Below are 10,227 nucleotides of genomic sequence, written 5' to 3'. Positions count from 1 at the left end.
GATTAAAACTGATACTTAAAATTTGTATATTTGTGTTATAATAGGCTCTGTTTTGTACGTGTTGTTATTAATATATGTATAATTTATCTTATCAAATAATGCATTTGTCTTGTCATATTATTTATCTATTTATTAATTATTTATTTTATATCAATCAAATCATTAATTATTTATCTTATATCAATCAAATCATTGAGTTTAAATTATTATATTACCCCTTATAAATAATATTATTCATATTTTATTTATTATTAAAAGAACAAAATGATAATTTATCAATTTTATATAAAATTTAATAAATCAAATCAAATAAACTATAATCTATCAATCAAATCAAATACTATATTAACTAACATTTTTTATTTATTTATTTATTACATTACATTATGTCATTAGTCATTACATTACTTATCTATATATTATTTATCTCATTACACAAATTAAAGAGAGTCTTAATAGTATTAACATTTGTACCTACAATATATTATTATGCTAGTTTTTATGTCTTACACGTGACATCAAATAATATATGATTATTATTTAAATTTTATAATATTAATTAAATTTCAATTAATTTGATGAACCATTTCATTTAACATATAATCATAAAAAAGAAAAGCTTATGGATCCTTGCAGTTTTCAATTTGAATTAGAGATTTCGTGTACAGGCCCTTAACTAAATATGATAAATATGCATTATTTTATTTTACGTACTACGATAAATAAAAAATAAACGAAAATCAATATAATATTATATTATAAAATAAAATGACTAACTTATTTATTTATAATTTATATGAAAAATTATTTCTTTATACTTATCATATCTTATCTTCTTTTAACTTTTTTTAAAATTATTTAAATATTATTTTATCTTAATATATCTAATCTAGATTCTTAAATATTTAATTAATCGTCAATCTTAAAAATAAATAAAAATTAATTATCATAAAAAAATTAGATATTAAAAAAAAGTACGTATATACACACGTCAAGTATAGGTAACACTAGTATCTAATTAAAAATTGTTGACACCCGAAAGTCATAAATTTATGTCGCAAACTCTTTTTTTTTTTTTTTTTGGAGGGAAATTTATGTCGCAAACTCAATTGTATACATCTATACTATATGGACCAAAAAAATACCATGAAGCTGAAACCATAAAAACACGTGTCTGAGTTTTGGGGAACGAATCCTAAATTAAGTTTTGAAAATTTGGCGAAACCAAAATAAGGTGGATTACGTTTGCGACAGTGTCCATGTGCTTGGAAATCGATTGCAGATCGAGATCTGTTCTCTTCTCATTCTCTTTCTAAATCTTTGTTCAGTATTATTTTAATATACTCTACTTGTTCATTCTCTATGAAAATGGAGAAACTGGCGTGGTACGTTGTCGTTTTGCTCCTACTACGCTGCTCTGTATCGGTGACGTCCGATGCGTCGGATCACAAGTACAATGCCGGCGATCCGGTGGCCATGTATGCCAATAAAGTCGGGCCTTTTCATAATCCCAGGTGACAAAATTTAACCTTTTTGCTTTCTTCAATTGCGCCGACTGCGTGCGCGTCGGTTTATGTTTCAAACGAGTTCCCATGTAATTGATTTTATTCGAAAGTCCTCTTTAAAATGATTTTGATTACTCATATTGCTTTTTCAGCTTTATTTTCTTTCTTTTGTATGAATGTCATAATCACAGCTTTAGCAAGAAGTGAAATGTTCTATTTTAATGGACAAATTAGATGAAACCTGTTCAATCTTATGTATTCATTAGTTAGAGAAAGTCTTGAATGAATTGGTTTGAGCTCTGGAAACAACTAACAAGTGTTTGTTTATTGAATTTATTTCATTGAGGTGCTATGCAGGACGAATATTCTTAATTGTGTTGAGTTATCTAGTTGATTGGGACTAAACTGTAAAGATGGATTTTGGGTTTTCTACAACATAAAATTGCGTTTTATGTATGGTGAAACTGATGAGGATGATGCTTGTTTTTTTATGCCAGTGAAACATACCGTTTCTTTGATCTTCCCTTCTGTTCACCAGGTTTGTGCCTTGTCATTTTTGCCTCCTGTTTTGTTTATGAATATAAACAAGGAAAATGATGAAATGTACTAATTTCATGTCAATGGTGGATTCTCCTTGGTAGCTGATGTAAAAGAGAAGAAGGAGGCACTTGGGGAAGTTTTGAATGGAGATCGACTTGTCAGTGCCCCATATAAGCTAGACTTTTTGCAAGATAAAGACTCTGAAATTGTTTGCAAACAGAAGTTAACTAAGGAAGAAGTTTCACGATTCCGAAGTGCTGTCTCAAAGGATTACTATTTTCAAATGTACTATGATGATTTGCCATTCTGGGGTTTCTTGGGGAGAGTTGATAAAAAAGGAAAATCCGATCCCAGCGAATTCAAATTTTATTTATTCAAGCACCTTCATTTCGAAATTTTTCACAATAAAGATCGTGTAATTGAGATTAATGCACGAGCAGACCCAAATGCCCTCGTAGACGTAACAGAGGACAAGGAAACTGATGTAGAGTTCATGTACTCTGTGAAATGGAAGGAAACAAGCACTCCTTTTGAGAAGAGAATGGAGAAGTATTCACAGTCTTCTGCAATGCCTCAACACCTGGAAATTCACTGGTTCTCAATACTCAACTCTTGCGTGACAGTTCTTCTCCTGACTGGTTTTCTTGCTACTATTCTCATGCGAGTCCTTAAGAATGATTTCATAAAGTGAGTAAGATCTTATTTGGCTTTATCTATATCTACTTTTATCTATAACTTTCTGACTTCTAATGTTAACAATATAATTTTATTAATGTAAAGATATGCTCATGATGAGGAGACAGTTGAAGATCAAGAAGAGACTGGTTGGAAGTACATTCATGGCGATGTATTTAGGTACCCCAAATACAAATCTTTGTTTGCCGCATCTCTTGGTTCTGGCAGCCAGTTGTTCACCCTGTAAGTATTGAGCTATTTTTTCTGAAATTCTTTTCGATCCAACTGATTTCTGATAACAATTTTTTAAAAGTTTTCTAATTTCAATAATCTCTAACTCCGCAGCACGGTGTTCATTTTTATCCTTGCATTGGTCGGTGTGTTTTATCCTTACAACCGTGGAGCTCTATTCACTGCATTGGTTGTCATTTATGCACTTACGTCTGGGATTGCTGGCTATATCGCGTCCTCTTTCTATGGCCAACTAGAAGGAACCAATTGGGTATGTGTGGGCTGCATCACCTTCCTCAACAACTTTTTTTACACTATGATGCAGTTGTATGCCAAGTTTGCCATGTCAGCCCCTTTTTGGCTTTGCATTGACTGTCTGATGCTCTGTTCTCATTTTGCAGGTTAGGAATCTGTTGTTGACAGGAAGTTTATTTTGCGGGCCACTATTTCTTACCTTCTGCTTCCTTAATACTGTTGCCATTGCATACAATGCCACTGCTGCATTGCCGTTTGGTACTATTGTCGTCATTGTTCTTATATGGGCTCTTGTGACATCCCCATTATTAGTCTTAGGAGGGATAGCTGGAAAGAATAGCAAAGCAGAATTCCAAGCTCCATGTCGCACTACAAAATATCCTAGGGAGATTCCGCCACTTCCTTGGTACCGTGGAGCTCTGTCTCAGATGGCAATGGCTGGATTCTTGCCTTTCAGTGCCATATACATTGAACTCTATTACATATTTGCCAGTGTGTGGGGACATAGGATCTATACCATTTATAGCATCTTATTTATAGTCTTCATCATCCTCTTGATCGTTACAGCTTTTATTACTGTGGCATTAACTTACTTCCAGCTTGCTGCTGAAGATCATGAATGGTGGTGGAGGTAATGAGCTTTTGTACGTGTTCATTTTCTTTCCACACTCATACTATCATCTTTTAGCAACCAGCTTAAAAGACTTGATGCCTCGTCGATTTTGCCTGTTGTGCTTGAATTGTATTACCTCATATTTAAAAAAAAAATTGAATCATATTGTTATCTCTAACTATTAAGTTTTTTTTTTTTTTTTTTTTGAGAAATCTAACTCTAAGTTCTAGTATAAAAACAAACACTTGTTCCGTCCTACAAATTTTTGTGACGAACCAATTACAAATTTCTTTTGACTTGTTGATTGCTGATTCTACAGGTCCTTTCTATGCGGTGGTTCGACTGGGTTGTTTATATATGGATACTGTTTGTATTACTTCTTCGCGCGCTCTGATATGTCAGGCTTCATGCAGACTTCGTTTTTCTTCGGATACATGGCATGCATATGCTATGGCTTCTTTCTCATGCTTGGGACCGTTGGATTCCGTGCAGCACTCTTTTTTGTTCGACACATTTATGGTTCGATCAAGTGCGAGTAGTAAGCCAAGCTACTGGACTTTATTGTACTCCCACACATTTTATGAATATATGGTCAGGCATTTTGCTGCGGAAGAGGAAAACTAGGGGCAATAGGACTTCTCAAATGGAGTTTATGTCTTCTTTCACATCGCCATTCTTCGAAACATAAGTTTTCTTTAAGATTTATGGTCGCATTTTAGGTTTTTTAGTTCACGATACACTTGGGCACGAACCCGTTGTAGGACGAAAAGAAACTCTGCTAGTCTAATGTCTTGATTTATTTGTTCATTGATCTTCAAGGCTATCACTAGTTTGGTTTGCCATGTCTATACAATTTCTTCAACAAATGAACATAAGCAAAATCTAGCATCGTAGCACATGATTTAGAAATTGATGATCCTTTGATGATGAAAATAAGAACATATCATATATAGTTCCATCAGTCCACCAAAAATTCATCAAACGATAAGCTTTCGTTACCCCCAACTCCCAAGGACTCGGAATCAGCCCATTTAAGCATTTCACCCAAAAAGAATGTCATAAAATATGTATGCTCCGGTACCATTTCGTTACATGCCCTGTTCTCAAGAATATGCATTTACAGGATGATTGGCTAGATTTATTTAAAGCAATTGCAAGCTTTTATTATGAGTTTATAAGGTATATGATCTTATCTGAAAAATAAATTGTTAATACATTTGAATGAACTTATTTTAAAATTAAAAATCTAAAAATGTTGATGTATTTCGTATTATTTGATCCTTTTGTCTTCAAAGTACTATAGCATATATAATTACTTACAAGTTCTATTCAAAAATAAAATTATTTTATATTTATGTTTTAGAAAAAAATATATATATATATATATATATTTTAGAAAAGTTGATATTCTTTTTGAAAAATGTAAAAAATAAATATTTAATAATATCTTTATTTTATTCAAGCAAATTTGATTTAAAAAAATGGCGATGAAAGGAAAATTCAAGGTGTAAGCTTTAAACTTACATGATAACTTACAAATATATTTTTAAATTCAATTACATTTTTTAAACTTTTTTATTATCTATTATCCTTGAGAAAGAAAACTGTTATCAGGATAACTCAACATGACTCAATATGAAAATACAAAACTTTTTTGAAGAAGAAACTAATACATTTCAAAAAACCTTTAGGTAAAAAAATTACATATAGTTTATTTGCCAAATAAATTTAAAAAATGTACAAGCACTAAAACAGGCCATCTTAATCTAAAGAAAAAGGCAGACTAAGCGTATATTACAGATGTCCCTCCATTCATTACGCATCGTTCGCATCCTTCTTCGTGTCTGAATAACATTAAATTTTTGCCAGGACAGATTGAAATACAAAGCACTAAAGAAATTTGAAAAGTACCATAAAGTATACTTGACAGGATCATAACCAACGTCGGGTGGTGCTGTAAAAAATTTATGCCCGTTACCTCCATGTCGAACCACCGAGTCTGATCACCTCCTCAGTACCACTAGGCCGGCTAGGACCCTTGTCTTTGCCTGCATCCTCCTTTTGGTTGTTCAAGTCACCATATAGATCCTTGAGTTTGGCTAAGTTACTAGATGCAGATGCCTTTTCACGATTTTGATTTTGATCATATCCGCTCCTTTCTTGAATGCTTTGACTTCTGCTCCTGCTTCTGCTACGGCTCCGACTATGGCGAGAACTACCTTCTCCACGACGGTGCCCTTCATGTTCGCTCCTATCATAATCCCTTCCATAGTTATCTCTCGATCTTCTGTCATAATCATGTCTCCTATCTCTATCTCTATCTCTTTCCCGCTCTCTGCACCGGTCTCTATCTCTGTCCCTACCTCTCTCTTGGTCCCTGTCACAATCACGGGAACGATCCTTATCCCTGTCTCTTTCCCGTTCGCGGTCTTTGTCCCTGTCCCGATCCCTGTCTTGATATTCTCGATCTGACAGATCACGGCTCTGGCTACGATGGCGATTGGGGGACCGCCTAGACTCGGTGTCTCTATCATAGGATGGAGTTATTGTTCGACGAACTGGAGATGAATCCCTAGTTGATGCACGGTGTGGAGCACGCTGACCAAAAGAGACTGAGAGGGCAGCTTTGACAGAAGGTGGCCTCCTGGCAGTCTCCTCAGATCCACGAGTGGTCTCACCAGTAGTTCCGCAATGTTTTGTAGGAAGTTTCATATTTTCAAGATTTGTTACAATGGTTCGCAAAACTGGAACAGGTATCCGTGGGAAAAGAGTGTCAAAGTAATACTGCATTCAGAAACAAATAGTGAGGAATGGAAGCTTATCAGATGGAGGAGAAAATTTTGAGATCGCAAAAATCAAAATTGTAAATTGTAGCAAATAACCTGTCCAAGAAGCAAATCGCGCACATACACACCCATCGTGGTCATTCGCCCGTTTGAACCAGGGGAGAATTCCTGACGTTTAACAAAGAATGTCCACAGAAATCAGTTTTATCATACGACGACACTCAACTGGGTTAAAATTGGAAGATATGAAAACCAAAAATAAATAAACTAGGGCCTATACAGTGCAGCGCCTAAAGATGCCACTGAAACTAGACAACAGTTTCAAAGAAATTTTCATCCGGAAAAAACTTTACAGAGAACTGTAAAGTGTTGACTGACATTCATTTCACCACTGTATCCCAAAAATAACATTATCTTTGTTAAATCATGGTTTATCACACAAGGACAGTTCACCTGCACAAGAATCACGCTGATGCACCACGGCGGGATTGAGAAATCCTTCCTTCCTGAGCCACAGGGTATAAGAAACAAGAACAGAATATTCCCGAATAAAAGAAATGATCTATCCACACTAACCCACGGAGAAAGAGCACGATCTTACCAGTAAGGATCTTACCAGTAAGCAGTGCTCAATATCATGTTCACTGAGGTGTGCAAAATCAACACCAAATAAAAGTAAATGGCACAAGCATGAAAGACAGATTTCCTAAATTGATTGCTTACTAAAGCGAATACTTTTTTACAACATTTCACGACAGCAACACCTGCTACACTTGGCAAATGATCTTCCAAGACTCAATCATTCATAAAATATCGAGACATATAGACCAGATATGTAATCAACCACACAGAAAATACTATCCACCTTATTTGGACTCGTCACTAAAAATTTTCAGCCAAAAATTATGCTTCAGGAAATGCCACAATGTACATGGGCAATCCATTCACTTAAAATGACATGAAAACTCAGAATCGCAAGAATATATAACAAATAATAATAAGCGAGAAAATGTGCCATTTTCACACCTCGTCATCTTTTAGGTATGGTTCATACCAACTCCATAACGTCTTTGAATCTGCAACATATCGTAAATATAGAAATCCAATCTGCAAAAGAAAACGTGTACCTTAGTCATCTCATTAAATGTTTCGTGATGCAAAATATTTAAGTGAGTGTCAAACCGGGTGCTAAATTTGGTGCAGGAGATGCATGATTTGTGCCTTGCAAACAAGAAAGTAGTTAAAATCTATTTTCAAACCAAGTTATGCAAGATAAAAAGCAATATGAAACATAAATTAACAGGTAAGACGTAAACTAAAAGTTTGATGATGAAAAGGCAATTCTAGTCACTTTTAACACTAATTGGAACTAAAATAACCTCATATTGCAAGTATGAATTCAAACAATTTAATTGTTTTAACTCATAATAATGTCCGGAATACAGAATTTGCATCGTAATTCTTAGTTACTTCCCATGCTTGGGTGTTAATCTAAGCATGCAAAATAGATAGCTTTGGTGGCAATGGAGCCAATTTAGCAACTCTATATATGTTAACTTCGTCTTTGATGAGGAAGGGTCCAGGGGCGGCGGTATCCGGTTTCGGATAATGAAAATCGGGGTTGCTGGTTGGAGCCAAACATACACCCCATCACAGATGAATTCCCTTAGTTAAGGTCTCAGAAGCAACCTTTTTGTTACAACCAAGTGATACAAGTTGCACTATTGGAAATCCGAGTAGAATTTCCTCAAGAAACACTTTGGAATGTATAGGTGATTATAAATAATTTTTATTACTCCTCATCTAAATTCCCTCCACTAGTTTTCAGGTTTATTTTCCTTAAAACTTCCAGAACAAAACAGAAAGAAAACAAATTACCTAGTAACTGCTTTCAAACTTTGGAAACACCAAACTTTCTCCTCTAGGCCGTATAATAAGTCAACCATCACTCCTACTTTTCACTTACTAATAATAATAATATTAATATTTTCCATGAGCTTGTTTAACTTTAAATCTTTAATTTTCTAAAGTTGAGGTCTACTAGCAGCAAATGGGGTTCACTGAAACTGTAATCTATCTTAACACCATTCTACTCAAACAACAATTTGGGAAAGCACCAGACATTTTCCAGAGAATCAGAGATCAACTTAAATAAAAATTTAGATTTCTGTTTACCAATAAGTAAATCTTCTGCATAATTCAAGATTTCAGAAAACTGGAACTCAGAAAGATTTAAAAAGACTATAATATATGTGATTGTGACATATATATATATATATATATATATATATATATATATATATATATATATATATATACATGCCAAAAATTTACTTACTGCTCTTATGTAAGGAGAATCTGGGTGCTTCAACAGGCCATGCATTTGTTTGACAGTGAGTTTCATCGTAAAGAATTTGTAGAGAAGGCAGAATGCAGTTGAAGGCCCCCGACAGTTGCCAGTCATCCATGGTTCCACATGTGTAACCGTTGTATAAATCTCATCAATGACTTCATGATATGTTTTCAATCTCAAAAGGTCTCGAAAGTAATCAGAAGAAAGTATATTCATGCACAGGACCTTTTCCAATAGTAGATCAATTGATCTCCCAGCCGATTTTATCTCAGACATTGCAAAGCATTCAGTTGCCTGAACAATTTGCAACAAAGTAATAAAGTTTAAACATGATTGAATCACATATTGGAGAAACAGAACGAAGTAGTACACTCGGAAGTAAACCACGAGCAAACAAGGAAACTAAAATTATAGTCTTAGAACTTAACCTAGAAAAACAAAGAATGTAGCTTTTGACATCTATAAAGCTCAAATTTTACCGAAAAGCTTAAATATAACAGAGAGATTATCATGAAATATCAATAGCGAATTTCAATTTACACAACTCGGCAATTATTGAAAATGAATTTTCTACTTCAAATGTTCGAATATATCAGGGGAATGTGAAAATAGAGTCCCGCGACCAAACGAAACTGTGTTAAAATCCAACCCCGTGTAAAGCCCACATAATTGCATTCAGAATTCGGCAAAAACATACATCACTGGTAAAAAATTGTGTTCCAGATACCGTAATCGAGACTGCACTTAGAAGCATGACGCTAAAACATTAATTTCACGATAAGACACAATTTCGAAAGAGTAAAAATATAATAATTTAAGAGCTTACTGTCTGATCCCTTTAAGAAATTAAGCTCGATTCGACAAAAAAAAAATCAACTGGAGAAACGAAAATTAAACATTTTCTTACCTCCAAGGAATGAACAGGAGAACCTCGGAGAAAATCGCGAACCCTAGGTATGAAATTTGATTTTTGCGTAACGGATGGGCCATCAGAATATAGTACATAAGAGCCAGGATTGGGCTGGGCCCGACCTAATATTGATTCGTTTCAACGCATTTCCAACTTCCCCAAAGGCCCGTAGAGCTCATTTGGCTGGAGAAATAGAGGATTAAAAGCATTTATTATTTACACACATTTTTATGAGAAAAAAAAAAATGGCAGCGTTGGTTATAAAAATAGTTTTTAAAAACATTTGTTAAAGGGAGCGGACCTAGTCTAGGCTAGGTTCGAACCATTAGCGCCGTCCGTCCGGCCGGCACGGCACGGTC

General features: G+C 34.5%; 2 protein-coding genes across 6 annotated transcripts; one reads left to right on the top strand and one right to left on the bottom strand.

Moving 5' to 3' along the window:
* Positions 1 to 1,184: 1,184 nt before the first annotated feature.
* LOC140891932 (transmembrane 9 superfamily member 3-like) lies at positions 1,185 to 4,591 on the top strand. The gene is made up of 7 exons (XM_073300633.1): positions 1,185 to 1,514; positions 2,003 to 2,043; positions 2,147 to 2,732; positions 2,826 to 2,963; positions 3,066 to 3,222; positions 3,353 to 3,837; positions 4,139 to 4,591. Exons 1-7 carry the CDS (start codon positions 1,363 to 1,365, stop codon positions 4,356 to 4,358), a joined length of 1,779 nt encoding a protein of 592 aa, XP_073156734.1. The 5' UTR covers positions 1,185 to 1,362; the 3' UTR covers positions 4,359 to 4,591.
* Positions 4,592 to 5,511: 920 nt separating this feature from the next.
* Positions 5,512 to 9,971, bottom strand: LOC140886629 (pre-mRNA splicing factor SR-like 1). 5 transcript variants are annotated; one of them, XR_012151618.1, is made up of 6 exons: positions 9,866 to 9,971; positions 8,944 to 9,252; positions 7,632 to 7,712; positions 7,059 to 7,111; positions 6,702 to 6,773; positions 6,539 to 6,603 (listed from the first exon to the last, which is right to left on the bottom strand). XR_012151618.1 is itself a non-coding variant. In XM_073293312.1 (5 exons), the coding sequence occupies exons 2-5, from the start codon at positions 9,232 to 9,234 to the stop codon at positions 5,794 to 5,796; spliced, it is 1,254 nt and encodes a 417-aa protein (XP_073149413.1). In that variant the 5' UTR covers positions 9,235 to 9,252; positions 9,866 to 9,970; the 3' UTR covers positions 5,512 to 5,793. The 5 variants fall into 5 exon arrangements, 4 of the variants coding, with proteins under 4 accessions (XP_073149413.1, XP_073149414.1, XP_073149416.1 ...); XM_073293312.1 differs by lacking the exon at positions 7,059 to 7,111 and having other exon boundaries at positions 5,512 to 6,603; positions 9,866 to 9,970; XM_073293313.1 differs by lacking the exons at positions 7,059 to 7,111; positions 9,866 to 9,971 and adding an exon at positions 9,533 to 9,655 and having other exon boundaries at positions 5,512 to 6,603.
* Positions 9,972 to 10,227: the final 256 nt, after the last annotated feature.

This window comes from Henckelia pumila, chromosome 3 (genome assembly GCF_033568475.1).
Source record: "Henckelia pumila isolate YLH828 chromosome 3, ASM3356847v2, whole genome shotgun sequence".
Lineage (NCBI taxonomy): Eukaryota > Viridiplantae > Streptophyta > Magnoliopsida > Lamiales > Gesneriaceae > Henckelia > Henckelia pumila.
Note: the sequence above shows the minus strand (reverse complement) of the source record. Positions and strands in the feature narration are given on the sequence as shown.